The following is a 16128-nucleotide window of genomic DNA, read 5'->3' as shown; positions in this document are numbered from 1 at the left end:
CTTGCTAGCTCTGAAGCCTAAAGTTTCCTGGTTCAAGGGTCTTGCCCTTCTGCTCAGGGTCAGACTGATCACCACATTTGGGATAAGGAAGAAAGTTTTCCTCATGGTCAGATTGGTACAGACTTGGGTGGAGGGGAGGTCTTCCTCTGTAGTGGGTCGGGAGACAGAGGTTCTTCCTTGGATCCCTCAAGTGTATTTTTTTTTAACAGCGCTTGCAGCAGTAGGAAACTGACTGCCACTGCCCACCTGCTCCACCTGTGCCTGGTTAGGATCCAGTGTGCCTTTTAGTTGTGACAGGGTTGATTGTGTAGTTGTAGGAGTAGGTTAGACAAGGACTTGGATGGTTTAGACAGGGTTGATACTGCCTTAAGCAGAGAGTTTGAATAGATGACTGCCAGAAGTCCCCTTCCAGCCCAAGTTTTCTGTGACTCTGTGGATGCATCTAAACATGCAGTTAATGTGAAGCAATAAACTCCGGTGCATATTGTACTGGAGTTTATTGTTCCTGGACACCGCATTTACTTGCATGCCTGGGACTGCAGCATGTTGAGCTTGGGGTGGAGCAGCATTGGCTGGCAGGGAGTCTGGGGGGTTAGCCTGCCAGCCCAGGACTGCTCCAACCCGGCTCAGCATGCTGCGGAGGGGCTGGCTGGGGCAGCTCCTGCACTGAAGCACTCTCATGCCCCAGCCAGCCTATCGGCATTTACATGTGCATTGCTGCACAGTAAAGAACTCTGTTGTAAGTTAGTATTTTTATTTACTTGTATTTAGGTTAGTACTATATTTACAAGTACTAACCTACAGAGGAGTTAATTAGTTTACTGCAAACTAATAGGGCCTTGTGTAGACACAGGGACTTTACTACAGAGCTAACAGGCAGCTCTGTAATAAATGACTCAAGTAGACACGCCCTGTGATTCCATAACCTAGACACCTGGGCTGTCTTACTCCAGTCACTTGTCCGAGAACAGCTCAAGATTGGAAGGGCTGCAAGCTGAACGTGCCTATTGGCTTAAATGGGACATTTTCCAACCAGATTACTGGCAGACTTCAGCTGAGCACTCATGCATGTCAGTGGGGAAAGCATGAAGTGACCACAGAATCTTCAGCGTTGGCAGCCAAGGGAAATGTTTCTGACCCCATAAGCAAACAGCACATCCAGTGACTTTTTTCCTCTAAGCATGCAGATCTTGAACCTTAGTAGTCCTTAGGATGTTTAATCAGTCATTATGCTTATTAAGTATAAATCACAGTCTAAAAATAAACATTTTTAATTTTTTGTTCCTGCTTTTTGCTCCGATAGGGAATAATACTGGGAATGAACCCATTTTTCTCTTCCCAGAAAGTTTGACCATTCAGACATCTTTAGATGCTAGCAACTACTGAGTTCTAATTAAAACTTCCACTGTATTTGCCATTGGCAAACACTGCCTTCATTTTCTTTCCCTCTTCAGTTAGTCTCCACATACTGTTTTAAATTGTGATTAGACCAAAAGGAAAAATTGCAAGAGACCTAAAGAAGGTGTGTTGATGCTTAAACAAGGTGATGAGTCGCAATAATCAAAGGGTGTTCCTCTAGTTCTGTGTCCAAAGGAGGATGGTCTGGATTGTGCAGGTCAGGGAAGAGACTATTGCTGAATGTCTTTTCCTCATAGCCTTTATGGCAGTGGTTATTTTCAGGGTCATAGACCCATCAGGCAAAAAATGTGGTTCTGGAGAATTTCCGCATCCTATAATTAAAACATTCTATAGAAAGCACCCCTGAAAGCAACAAGTCTTTCACAGCATCTGATGAAGTGAGATTGAGTTCCCAAAGCTTATGCATCTGATTTAGTTAGTCTGTAAGGTGCATCTCTACCTGCCTTCCACTTCAGTAGATTTGGACACTGAAGTTTTCATGCTTTTGTGGTTGAAATACCAATTCTCAAGATTTGAACTTATTCAAGAAGCATAAGACGAAGGAAGCGTAAAATAAGTGTTTCAGGTGAATTGCAATTTTATCTAACCAGAAAGGTAGGAAGTAGTCACAACTGTTCAAGTACATACAGCTGCATGGCTCTTTAATTACTGAGCAGCTTTTTTCCAAATTCATCAGGATAACTCTCAGCTGCTGCATGTGATGCAGTAGTGGAAGATGATGGTTACACTTGACTTTGATATAATGACCACCATTCATCTTAAAACTCTTGTAAAAATCTGTTCTAATAACAGAAATGTTTGTGGGGAATTAAAGAATTAAAAACAGTATTATCTTTGCTTTGGGCTGCCTGAAGCCATGCATAAGTTTGAGGCTACACTTCAGGAGATACTAATTCTGTGCTATTTTCAGATCTGTAGACTGTATCTTTTTCCAAAGTGTTTCATATCTTGCTATGCTGCCTCTGACAACACCGCACAACCCAAAAGGAACTCAGCCGCTGACCTGCTTCTCCTGTTCCTCTGTACAGTGGGGCATAACTGAATATTCATCTGTACCAATAGCACTTATTACTATAGTATCCAAAAATCTAGTACTATTCACATTACCCTGTTAGGATATGTATCTGTGCCATGATGCTGTGCAGTTTGTCCTTGGACAACAGAGCATGTAGTGTGAAATAAATGTTAAAAATCCCTTAAACATTACCATAAGGGAGTATAACCATTTTATAGTAAACAGGGTAGGGATCAGAAAACAGAATAATAGATGAGGCAGGAGAAGAGAATCAGAATGGCACTTGGAGTGTTCAAGGCTTACATTGTGGCACATAGGCCAAAAAGGTTAGCCCTCACTGAGCTAGAGTCTAGACCATCTGTCCATCCCTGTCCTTTGAGACGGGGTTAAGTATGCCTAGATCAGGACAGTTCAACTGGGAGTCTGTGGGCTGCATGCAGCCCCCAAGTGATTAACCTGCAGCCCTTGGGGTCCTGGTCTGGGTGCTGCTCCCCCCACCACTCCAGTTGCTGCCACTGTCTCTGGATTCCTGCTCCTTCCTCCTGCTTTCACCTCCTGTCACCACCCTCGGGATAGGGTGGCTGTATCCATGGGGCCAAGGGAGTTTGCAGCCAGATGTCAGGAGGAGACCTAGGAACTCTGTGTGGTGTCCCAGCAGGATACTGGGGGCAGATGTGTATGTGGGGGGAGATATGACATGGCATGCAGAGCCAGCAGCACTCACTGCATGTGGCAGTGGGGGGGCATGTGGTGCAGTATTTAAGACCTGGGGCCATCGACACAGTGGGAGGGCACCTGGCAGGTGGCATGGCATGTGCCCCTCAGCATATGGGCAGATGTGGCCTGTGCAGAGTGTGGACTGCAGGTGTGTGACCTAGAAGTTTGACAGCCCTGGCCCAGATCACTCCTCATGTGGTTTACCTAATACTTCCCTGAATACCTCCAGTTACAGAGATTCCACAGATTTCTTACATGGCCTGTTTCAATTTGAAAAATGTAAATTTCGACTCAAAAGATACACCACTGATTGGAGGATATTGTAAAAAATAATGCTGGGTTTTTGGTTGTAGCTGTGTTGGTTTAAAGATCTAAGCAGGCAAGGTTCTTTGAGTAAATGTGATATCTTTTATTAGATCAACTGTGTAGTTGGGAAAACATTCTTGGCAAGCTTTCGGGCACAGTCGCCCTTCTTCAGGCATAGGGAGTTTGACCGGCAGAGACTCCCTATGCCTGAAGAAGGGTGACTGTGCCTGAAAGCTTGCCAAGAACTTTTGTTCCAACTACTCAGTTGGCCTAATAAAAGATACCATAATAAAATAATGACACAAGTGAAGTGAAAGGTAGTTGAAGGTTTCATCTAGATTTACCTTCAGAGCTACTCTACTGAAGTCAAAAGGAAATTCTTGTTTCCATAAATGTTTCAACAATATATTAAAGGTTTCTTCTGCTTACATCTGCTTTAGCTATGTTTCATGGATCAAGATTTGATAACTTTGTTGTCGTGGGCTGACAAAAAGAAGTGTGCCATATAGAAAATATGGAAGCTTGTTAATTATGTTAACCTCTTCAGTGTTCAGTAGTAGTTGGGCATGCAGGTTTCAGGCATTGCAAACCATTATAGCAAGGTGCTCAAATTACTCAGGCAGTGTCTGTCCTGTCCTATCCTGTTAATAAAGGCTAAGACCATCCTTTGTTACTAGTGGATCAGAGGTATTATCAGGCGAGTTGCATGGAAATTTAATTTCTGTATCTTGTGTAGACTTGAAGATTATCCCAGGTTTTCTTGATTCCCTGGGGGGAGAGTGGTATTTCAGAAAAAGTTGACAATCCTCTTGAAACTATTAGTAAAGATCTAGAATACACACGAGGGTCAAGGTATAATTTGGGCTTTACAAGTGTGAGAATGTCCTGGCTACGGGCACTATATGAGTAGACTGGAAATGAATTGCATGAAAAGAAACCACAAATCTCACTAAGCAATTGATCACTTCTGTAATTGGGAAAATGTGTTGCCATTTCTTTCACATGAGTCTTTATTTTCCCTTTTGCATTCTTGTTACAGTTAGATGCTGGTGTGCCAGAAAAAATAAGCCTCATTTCCAGAGACGAGAAGAGTGTACTTGTGGTAACTTACAGCGATTTAAAACGCTGCTTTGAAAATACTTTTCAAGAACTGATTGCAGCCGCAAATGGTCAGTTGTAGTATTTGCTGAAAGTATGCAGGACATTGCTGAGGAACTTAACCAATAGCAAATTGCACTACAGCTGAGTTGTTGTTGTCATCTCATTTCACATTTGGGAAACAAACAGGAGATGAGCAAAGCTGCTTGCACTTCAGTCAGGTACACTGTTACTTGAAGGGAAGAATGTTTCACTTATCCTAGAGCTATGGCTGCCATTGGAGGCTTTATCTGTGAAGAATTTATTTTAGATTAAGGAACACATCAGGTGCATGATGTTCCTGCTTTTATTTTTTCCACTTGTATATGCACTAATTTTAATTTTTTTAAGACTTTTCTGATCTCTGAAGTTTTGCCACATTGTATACTTATTAAGGGAAACTCTTTGCAAGGACATTTCTGGGATACATTTTTGTCACTGAGGATATAGCAGAATTTATTCATTTTGATATTATTTGCACCCAGAATAACATAAAGGACCAGGTAAATAATTTCATAGAAATTGTGTTCTATAAATTACCATTTAGTTTGTATCCTCTGTAAAAGTGTGTTGTATGCAAGCTCTGTATGCCACCCACTGTTAGTTAACAAGCCAAGCCAGAAGATGCAATTTTAAAAAAAAGAAAGAAATCAAGTGAAAGTATCAGTTATTTGACATATAAAATCCCCTCTCATTTGATTAATCTTTGTCTAAGCAAAGTGACAAAATAGCATCATTTGAAACGCCTAGAAAAACATCTGTCATTTAAGGAGCATATTAAATTTGTTCCATACACAACCAGCGCCTTTTAAAAACTGTTTGTATGTTTTCCTGCTAGTCAGATGCATTTACATTTATGCAATTTTTTTAATAGAATTTTTTTAAAGAAATTGTGTTAAATGCCTGAAGTTTCAGGATTGTATTACTTTAGGTTATTTACAGTATAATTTTTGTATAAAGTTCTGTTCTTTGAACCACAGCTTTATTATGGTACTCTACACTGGATACAGATACAAAGACACTGTTAAGAAGATTAACTAAACACAGCAGTTGTCTGGCATCAAGAGCTTTTGAAGTTTTACAACCTGAATCTGGAGAGATAATGATCTGCTGTGCCTTTTGCAGTCACTGCTTAGCCCAAAGTAATATTACTTTTGATAATACTCAACACATGAATATTCCTGAAGTAATTCAGTCTCAAAAGTCTGGAATTTTCCTCAATTAACTTTCTAATATTTGGACATGCAGTTGTCTCCAAACTTGGGTATTCCTGGGATTTATAGTAAAAATATAAACACCTACACTTTGATACCGAAGACTGCCAAATATGTAGGAATTTCCTTTCTTAAAGCAGTAGTGAAGACTGTATCTATCCTTTCCCAGCACTGAATGTTTTAATAGCACTGGGTGCTCACCGTGAAGAAAATGTGGGAACTCAAAAGGTCAGGACAGACTCTAAGCACTTGCAACTGATGTTACTGGCATCAATTTTAATAATTCTCAATATTTGTAGTTTTCAGAGAAGTTTTTAATATTTCTCTGTCCACTTTTATAAGCTTTAAAATGATTCTCCGCCTTGAGACTTGCATCAAGAAAAGCAACTCTCTTCACATCGAAAGCTTTGAAGACTAGGGACATGCTTTACACATTTTAGACCATGTGGTTGAATCCACATTAGGTAGCATCAGTTGTTGAGTTTAAAAATCAATTATTGTTGCATTTGATTGAATGAATTTTAAAAGGAACATAATGTTTAATATTCAAAAGATGACAATTGCCACAATATTGTTCTTTTTAATGTAAAAGGAACAGGAACTTTGAGAAGTGAACATGCAAAACAGTCTTTTATCATTAGCTCATGTATTTGAGGAAGAGCAGCTGTCTTTTATATGTTTTTTGACAAATCATATTGTAATTCTTTTGTACAAAAAAGAAGTACTTGTATTCTAGAAGAACTATGAAATGCTTAATTTATAAGCAGGCTGAGGTTTTTCCAGTATTGTTTTCTTTGAAAATGAAAGGGGATCATCTGTTCAGTTGTGGGGTTTGGGAACCTTTAGAAATTTAATTTGTGGACCAATATTTTGTGAAAGCTTAAGGCAGGGGTACAATAGGGCTTGAATTCTCATCCTTTCTAGACCAGCAAACCACTCTTTACAAGACAAGTCTAAATTGCAAACTTGTGTGTATTTGCTTAATGTCAGTTTGCTTCAGCCCCTAGTTGCCTCAGGACTTGATTTAAAAACAAAAGGTAGACAGCTAATAATTTTTCATAAGTACATAATGTCACCCAGAAAATATTTGGTGTCAGGTAATACATAAAACAAAAAAAAATCATTGAGCTTTGTTTTCTGTTTATTTAATTTGGTCTATACTTGGGAATGATTTAAACAGTCTGAAGTTCTGCTTGGGTGTTTTTGGGGGAGAGCCCTTCTACCCCATTTTAATTCCATTTAGAAGGTTGTCCTAAAGTTGTAGTCTATCCCATTCATAGGAAGAGTTGTGTGTGTGTTTAAACCAAGTGATCACCCAGGACTTACCCTTCCATTGGGAATATAATGCTGACCTTCCTAGTTTTTACAGCTAAAAGCACAGAAGGGACAACCTTTGAAATCATGTGATGTCAGTCATTTTAATTTTTGTACCTGTTTTAGATTCTGTTTCTGTATTTACTATGCTGTAAATATTTTGTTAAGGGTACCTACGTATTTTTGTTTTGCCCTGGTTTCAGTAATTCAGATGTCAACAGCTTCCCCCAGAAAGCACCAATATGTTATGTTTTTATGTCACAATCCCAATGTGTTACTCATCTTTAATCCTGTTTTCATTCTCCATGTGTACAGCAGTATTTTTAATAAAGAATACCAGAAATAATGTAGCCTTATTTTGAGCATGCTAAGTACTCAAGCTGAATAGCGTTTTTTCACATCTTTAGTATTGGAACAATATTTCATTCAATCAGAAATTCCTTCTGTATTTCACTCTGTAAATGACTCCAATGCAGGGTTTGAACAATCATGATGTGCAAACTGCATTTGATGTTTACCACTTGGCCTAAAATTTCTAGATACTGTACATTAGAGACATAGTAATATGCATTTCCTTAACCCCCAAGTCCAAGTAGTAGCTCCTTTCTGCTTGTATCAAACCAGGTCCGCTTTACGTAAATAGACTGTCCCTAACTCTAAGAAACTGTGTTGAAAATGCCTTTCCATCCATGTTTATCAAGATCTCTTGTCCAATAACAATGTGTGTTAGTTTATCTGAAAATTACACATGGAATAAGTGACCTCTTCAATGCCCCAAATTCTGTTCTGTATTGTTAACCAGCAAAAGTGACTTACTAGTGGGGTGAAGTCCTCTGTACCCACACAACCCTCCTACATGTTTATGTAATGTCATAAGATTTTGTATAATACATGTAAAATTGTCAATTTTCTGTTTTTCTTGCATAAATTGAATCTGGACTATTGGTCCCTTAAATTGCATTATTGCTTTAGAGAGTTTATTTTGCATATGACTAAAATAAAGCTGCAGCAAGCTTGCTTGATGCACTTCTCAGAAGTTCAGAAGGCAGGAAGCACTTCTCTACTGTTAACTCTCTCATTTCCTTAAAAGTAGGTTCAGCAACTACATGCACATACACACCTCTCTCATCTGCTACAGAAGTCTCACAGCAGCACTACTCAGTAACTTGCAGTAACTAGTAAACCAAAAGCAGTGGGTTATAATTTTTTGTATTAACTAGAATGTAAACTTAAGAAATGGGGAAACAAATTCCCAGGGATCTTGGGCCAGTGTGCATCTTCCTTAGTATGCCTCATGTCTGCACTGCAGAGAGGAGTTTGGGGAGGGAAAAAAAGGCCTCACACAGGGGTGGCAAACCTGCAGTACAAGTGCTTACCCTTTTTTAAACTCAGGGCACCCCTCAGAATATGCCAGATCTTATTTTTTACTTATTTCTTGACTGGAACAATAACAAAGCAGCTGTTCTGTTGCAGAGAATTTAAAAAGGCCATGACAGGTGGGAATGTTTTTGGCATGATAAATTCCTCCTTGACATGATTGTCTCCTGCCCAGTCGGGGGGTCGGACTTGAAGATCTACAAGGTCCCTTCCAACCCTACTTCTGTGATTCTGTGATTCTATTTGAAATCTCTGGGTTTACCTTGTGAAGCACATGTAGGTGTTTGCATAACTAATACTGGTGTGGCACCTTCAAAAGGAACTTATGGCATCTTAGTTAAGAATAACTGGTTTAGAAGCATGAGCCTTTGTATCTCTTCCAGTATGATATTTCTAGTTATTTACAATATTCATCTACAAACCTCAACTTGTACTAGACACACCAAGAACTACTCTACTGGCTATCCCAGTGCAGAATTTACTTGACTCTGAGCCATCTGAGATGAGTTAACTTAAGCCACCCCCGCTGCCAGTGAGAGGGAGTTGGTGGCTGTGGCTGAAATTGGGGTGCTGCAACAGTGCCCAATTTTGCTACTGTAGCATAAACCCACAAGGTTTGGTGAATACTGCATCCCTCTTTCCTTCTAATTTGGATCTTCTAGATACTAACTTGCATCCTTAATCAGGGGTGGGGGGACAAATTTAGGAATCCTCTCATGCAGCAATACATCAAAAGTATTTAGTATCTGGCCAGGCTACTGAATGGCAGCTTGAAGTAGCCTCCTAGAGATTCTTTTTTGAATTTAAAGCAAGAATCAGCCAGTCATGGTAAATCTCCCTTAGATTGGCATAAAGGCACAGTACATGAGGCATCAGTACAAAACAAATTTCTCTTGATCATATTCAAAGTTATACCAAGCATGGCCAATCATTCTTCCAGTGTCCTTCTGATATGTCTTTCCAAGTGAGCTTTTAAATAAATGAAGCCTTGCACAAGACTCCAAATCAGAAAAGGTAAGTTAAGACATGCACAGAGCCAACAGATGCATGAAAAACAAGATAGCAGTTCAGCACTACCACTGCCATGAGACTTTGGCTCTTGTGACCTACTCTGTGCTTCTGACATTGATTTTTCTCATTATATTTGCTCAGAGGTTTTGTGTTGGGTTACCATGGCATCTTAGAGGCTGCTGCCAATTTACCACTCTGCTTCAGAGGTGTGGATTAATGTAGGAGTAGAGGAAGAGGCAGAAGTTAAACACTGACCAGATAATGTTCAGTTTTTTGAGGGAAATGTTGGAAGGAGTGGCTTTTCTTTGCAGATGGCTTTCAAAAGCCAGTAAAGTAACATCTTGAAGCAGTAGCAGACACCATCTTACCTTTCAGTTCAGTGCATTTTATACATTTCACATGCAAGCCATTGTAATCACTGTCCAACATAGCACTTGTGTGCCTTGTGGGAAGTATATTTTTGCAGAAAACATGGGTGTTGCTATTTAACTATAAAGCCGTCAGCATATTTGGGAGCACTGTCTCAATGGAGTCTTCTAATCCATCTGTTCAAATCACCCATACAAAACTTTAAAATGACTTTCAAAGTGTAAAGTTTATTGTAGGATTCTAGCAATCAATTATTATATAAAAACGTGTAAGAAAAAGTGTGCGTTATTCATGTCCCAAGAAACTTAAAAGTTCATATAAAAGTAATCTTGTATTCCAGTTCTTAAATATTTATGCACAAAAAGCATATTTAATTCCTATTTACATTATGCAACCCTCCTTCAGAGATATACTATCCATTCTTTATAGTGAAAGTGGGTATTGCCCATTGGATTTTGATCAAGATAATTTCTCCACCACTGAGAGACTATGCATTGTCACAGTTAGACAGTATCACAGTCCCTTGATAGGAGTAGATGCCAGTCACAGAGCATTCTTTAGAACAGCTGGCTAAGGAGTGACACTTACAAAACACTCTTTAATAATTGGTACAAAGGTGTTTTCCTCCTTTAAAAAAAAAGAGCAGAAAATATTCTCCCCCAACTTGTTATAAACCTTTTATGAAGGCCTTTTAATATTGCATACAAAGCTTATGGGGAATAATGCATCTTTACAGCTTTTAAAGTCCAGGACAAATTTCCTTTCTTAGTTGCTACGCAAACAATATGAGGTGCATTGCTGATATACTTTTGCTACAATACACAAATACTATTAAGAGAATTTGAAATTCAGTTGCATTTATGGAAGAGCTTCCATCACCACCAAAAGACACAGCGTTAGTTACTGGTGAGTAATCTTTTCCCCACCATCTAATAACTGGTTTTTCATTTTAGCAATATACAGAACTTATTAGCTACCTTGTTACATTGCTGACAGATTCCCATAAGTAAGAGATAATCAGTGCAATATATTAGACAGCCCAGCGGGTATCATAGAATAAATTTAGCTTAAGCATCTCAAGTTTAAATATTTCCAGTGCACATTGAGGGGGAGAATGATGAAGTACAAGATGATTTGCTTGATCTGATCAAGCTTGAGAAAGCATATCAGTGTATTAATTCAATCAAGTTTAATTGTTGTATCCTTGACTGCACTTTGCAGAGCATGTGTAGAAATTCCTAGTTCAAGGGACTCTTCTTATGGTCTAAGAAAGTGGCATGACAGTGACCACTGGACTTTTTTGACCATTGTTAACCTTCTAACTGTTTATGTAAACCAATATGTTTCATTCTCAAGATTTTCACTGAAAGGGTAGGGGAGGGGGTAGCGTGATCTTTGCTCTAACTGGTCTGCAGACCAGTGTGGGAACTGCTAAGTTAAAACTTAAGTCCTAGGTTACCAGAACTGGAGGCCCCTCAAAGCATTAGTTTTCCATAAGACTTGAAGTACAAAGCCTTGATGATCTTGAAAAAAGAAGTTGGGGCCAAAAGTGCTTTCATCTCCCAGTCCTATACAAGTAAACTTGGCTTCCACAAAAAGGCTGTTGTACTGGAACTTCTCAGTCCCTGGAAATGGATTGCAGGACTCGCTGTATATGCAACCTGGAAGGTCGCCATCTAGTCACTTGCCACTCTGTCTCACCGACACTGGCATGAACGGTACTATACTGTTTTCACCACACTATCCTTAAGGAGAGTCTAATTGGGTTCCTGTTTTCAAATGTTGATGCTCCTAAATGGTTGGGATGCCACTTAAATAACATGTTGTACTTGGTATGGGAGTCAGATCTTCCACTGCTGCCTGGGGGGAACCAGAAGTCAATTGGGGTCTTTATGGCAATTAGGTGCCTAATTTTCTGAACTACTGAGCAGGCAAACCTAGGTATTTGAGCACTACAGGTGTTGGACATTTGTGAAAGCCAATCCCTTGGCCTTAGCACTAAGGCTCTAAAATGTTTTACACACGTGCTGCAATCAATGCAGTCTGAAAGAAAGTGGGTCATTTGAGTTTCAGTCAGTGCCTGGGAGAGAAAACAGGTCAGATTGCTCAAAAAACAGCTATTTAAGCTTTTGAATTTGAGAGTTTGTCGGGGGGGGGGGGAGGAGGAGGAACATGTTTCAGATTAAAGTAGGCTTAAAGAGGATGGAGCCTTTTTAAAAGGGCTGCAGCTAGTATGTTCTAACTTACATGTGAACAAGCTGAGAACAATTCAAATACAGCAAGTCACTCCAGCTTTAACACTCTAGTGTATTTGCATTTGCTGCATTTGACTCACTCTCAGCTTGTTCGTGCACAACTATTGAAGCACCAGCTGCTGCCCTTTTGAAAGGGCTCTAAGCATTTTTGCATCCATATTCTGAATCTTTGTTAAGCAGTTCTTCACACAGGGGGTTGGGAATAGAAGACCATGGCATTGTAGTCAGGAGGGGGAGACTTGCACGTCTTCATCTTCTCCAGCACCAAGCTGCCATAAGCAAGTCTTCGACTAGCTTCACTGAGATGGCTGCAGCTGAAACTGAAGAAACTTGGCTTGGTCATTCCAGAAAAAACAGACTCCTTGCTCCTGCTGCCAGCTTTCAGACTGCAGAAAGAGAAATTGCTCTTAGTGCATGAAAATTGCATGGAAAGTCATAGTTGAGGTGAAAGAAGCATTGTGAAAGGCAACCACCCAATTCATGAAATTATAGAAAAGAAGAGACCTTCATAGGTCATGTAGTTCAACCACCAGCCTGAGGCAGGATTATCCCTATACAAATCCATAATCTAACCTAGTAAAACTACTGTCAACCGTGACATAACACGATGTAACCCCCTAACCTCTCAAATCCCTATATGCTACTGTTTGCTTCATATTGTGTAGTAAAATGCTTTAAAGCTGTCAGTGTTCAAGAAAGCTGGTTCAAGAATTGAAACAGGTGAGATGTTAAAAAGATCATGAGCACATCATCTCATCTGCACAAGGCGGGTGAGTGCACTGGCCTGAGCCACAAGGCTGAAGGAGGCTTACCGTTTTTTTGTTTGTGCAATAAAACCTTTCAAGAAAAATGAAGCTCTGAAGCCTTGAGATATTTAGCACAAGGCATTTCATATGTGGGAAAGTGAAAGGTGGAGGGGCGGGGGCAGTAGCACCAGCTCCTGTGGGACACTAGTATCTTGTACTTCAAGCCATTGCGGCAGATGTTTGGCAAGGTCACCTTACTACCAGCTCTCCAAAGGAAGGCGCTCTCAGGGACCCAGCTGAGTCAGCACTGTGCACACATATACACCTGTTAATGGCATTTAACATGGCCTCTGAAGATCTGACCTGTTGTTTTATCTTAGGCCTGCAGCTCTGTGGAAAGAGAGAGAGCCACACTAGTAGAAGTTCAGTGATAAATTGTGCAGCTGCATGTACCAGTCATCAGAAAATGAAGGCCAAAGGAAGTGACTTTGTAAAAGGGTTAAGCAGGAAATGCAGGGGCATATCACACTGCAAGGCTCTGTTGAGTCCTTCAGGTGCAATAAGCTGGTAAAAGGCAAATGCAGATCACATTTTGTAAGGCTGCTTCCCCTTTTCCTCCTGTTAAAACACCAATATTAGCACATCTGTGCATTCAAAGAGGATCATCAGCCATAAGTAGTTATGATTAATACAGGCAAGTTCTTTATTCACACCTGGCTTTCATATCTTTTTCCTGCTTTTTCCCTGAAGCTCAGTTTGTAACTGAATGTTTGAGCTTTTGCAGTTTTTGCGTAACATCAGAGCTTTAAGAAAATTATCCAGTAGTGGCAGGCCTCCACAGCACAACAGCACTCGGTAACCTCAAAGCTACAGAAAGGTTCAAGGAAACACAAAGGCTAGGAAGAGAAGTTACACATAAACTGGTTTAAGTGATCAGAAACTGGTTTAAACCTGCAACAGAACAGAAGCTCAGTGCATATAAGCCAGTTTTAAAATGTCTGAAACTGGTTTAAAGAATATCCTGGTTGGATGTAGTATCAGACTGAACTGATTTAGGTCAAACCAGTTTATGAAACTTCTGTCCCAGACCCCTTCCAGTTCAAGTTAACTCACAGTCCTGCCAGCATGCTTTCCAGCCATGGGCTGTGCTGTCTGGTCCAGAGAGCAGGGCTGGCCCCACCATTCTGCTCTCTAGCTGGGGCAGTGAGGGTTGGGTGACAAAGGGGAGGGAGGGGTAGCAAACCCAGCTGGGGATGAAGTGCAGACTGCAGGGGGGTGCCCCCCAGCAAACCCCATCTGGGACCAGGGAAGGGGGTTAAACACCACTTTCTCCATGCAAACTTACTTCTAGCTGCAACTGTGGGTTACAAATCCCAGAAGCACCTGAAAGCAGGAAGAGGAAGTGATGAGCAACCCTGCAGAGTCCTGCTGCTGTAATTCTGGAATGAAAATCCCAGAGACCTCCAGGTAGCAGGAAGAGGACATGAACACACAGCCAGAGCTGCTGTGCTGTAGCAGCTCCCAGCTTCTGGCCTGAGTCAGTGCAGGCATGTGGCTGCATTTCCTGAAGCAAAAGTAAATGTCTGTTCACTTCTATTTCAAGGTAATCTATGCATCTTAGACTAACCTGCAAAGACTGAATTGAATCAACCTTAGGCATTTTAACTGTCTGTACTTAGCCTAAGCTGCTGGACTAGAACCAGTTCTAGTGCTACTACAAGCTCCTGCCGTGGCTAACTTCCCCAGAGTACTTAGTCTATGCCTGACTGAGAAAAATGAGATGCTGGTGGTGGTGTTACCTTGAGCAAAACCTTCCAGCACAGCACTCAAAAGAGAAACTGTAAATTTTGTGCTTGATGGTCAGGTCCAATTTTGAGCCAGATGGAGAGGGCTGATCTGCAAAAAGGGCTTGGGAGGGGAAGGAAAGGGTTGGAATGCAGCTGCTAGGGTTCTATAGAGTCTGCTTCAGCCACAACCTGTTTGTTTTAGTTTGGGAGTATCATTTGACTATTTGGGGTAGGTTTGAGATGCTGGTTGTAGTTTGGGGTCTTCTTTCTGTTCTTAGGAATAGTTTAGTTTAGGCAGTACTCTCCCAGTTTAGGAGTTCAGGGCAGTTTGAAGCTCTTCCTACCTTAGAAGTAAATTTCAGTTTAGAGTTTGTTTGTTCTGATCCAGGGTTTTTATGCCAGGCATAAGACTGGAGTTGGATCTCTTTCCCCAGTCCCTTGAACTTAAGAATGGTGGAGGCAGCATTAATCAAAATAAAATATTTATATCTTCTTAGGCAACTATTACAATCTTGCAAATTGAGCTAACAAGCTTCAGCTCAGGTCTTAACTTATTTTTCTATGTCTTTAGGGCTAGCAATAGACATTCAAAAAGCCTCAGCTTGAATTGATTCAACCTTTGCAGGATAGTCTAACCTGGCTAGGCTGAACTTGTTTGTAACCAGACAGACATTCTCTCTGGACTGAGGAAATTCAGGCACACGCCTGCAGTGGCTCAGGCTAGAAGCTGGGGGGCATTAGCCCTCCTTTCCCTTCTACAGAGTGGGGGTGTGGCCAGGCCCTGGCAGGAAGTTCTGATTAGGGAGGTCCACCTGCACGATCCCAGGCTTTTCCCCGCTCACTGCTTAAGGAGCAGGAGTGTCGCCAGACCCCAGACCCCTGCTAGCACTCTGAGCCAAGGGGGTTGGGGGGCATGCATCTGTTGATGATGCAGAGCTTTTCAATCTTCCTCCCCACCTTTTTATACTGTCTGCAACAAACTGACAGGCAAGCAAGCCAGTAGGGAGCTGATAAGTGTTTATCAGCCCATCAGAAAAACAGTAGCCTTTCTCCATTAGTTCAAACTCTTCTTAAACAGCTTACCAGCTGACCTGTTGATTAGCTCCAAAAAGCCTTAAGCAGTTACTGCTCTCTCTGCATGTCCCAGTGAAACTGGAGATGCACACAGACACCTCTCAGCATTAGCTAGCATACCACTTGCCTAGGGTCCATGGGGCTAGGGTCTGTGCTGTGGCAGATGGGAGCAGGGATTCCTGCTTTACTGGCAGGGGGGAGCCAGGCAAACCCTGCTGTAGCTGCAGTCTCTGCCAGAGCTCCAACCAGGGAGCAGAGGGGAGGGCCCAGCTCTTCCGTGGAGAAGACAACCCTGCCCAACCCAGAGAGCATGCTGGGATTTTGGGGGAGTCTGGGGGAACAAGGGGGCTGGGATAGACATTGCATAAAACAGTTTGACCCAAATCA

General features: G+C 41.2%; 2 protein-coding genes across 3 annotated transcripts in view; one reads left to right on the top strand and one right to left on the bottom strand.

Moving 5' to 3' along the window:
- PAN3 (PAN3 poly(A) specific ribonuclease subunit) overlaps positions 1–8144 on the top strand; it is a 99478-nt gene extending 91334 nt beyond the window's left edge. For both annotated transcript variants that reach the window (XM_019530132.1, XM_019530133.1), the window contains one exon: positions 4497–8144. In XM_019530132.1, the coding sequence (XP_019385677.1) occupies positions 4497–4637 (141 nt within the window). In that variant the 3' untranslated portion in view covers positions 4638–8144. The remainder of the gene's footprint in view (positions 1–4496) is intronic.
- A 1155-nt stretch (positions 8145–9299) lies between these two features.
- The window catches only part of FLT1 (fms related tyrosine kinase 1), a 161859-nt gene continuing 155030 nt past the window's right edge, over positions 9300–16128 (bottom strand). The window contains exon 33 of the mRNA XM_019528523.1: positions 9300–12520. Within this exon, the coding sequence (XP_019384068.1) occupies positions 12319–12520 (202 nt within the window). The 3' untranslated portion in view covers positions 9300–12318. The remainder of the gene's footprint in view (positions 12521–16128) is intronic.

Source organism: Crocodylus porosus, unplaced genomic scaffold (genome assembly GCF_001723895.1).
Source record: "Crocodylus porosus isolate Cpor-Errol unplaced genomic scaffold, CroPor_comp1, whole genome shotgun sequence".
Classification (NCBI taxonomy): domain Eukaryota; kingdom Metazoa; phylum Chordata; order Crocodylia; family Crocodylidae; genus Crocodylus; species Crocodylus porosus.
This window is presented reverse-complemented; position numbering and strand designations above follow the sequence as displayed.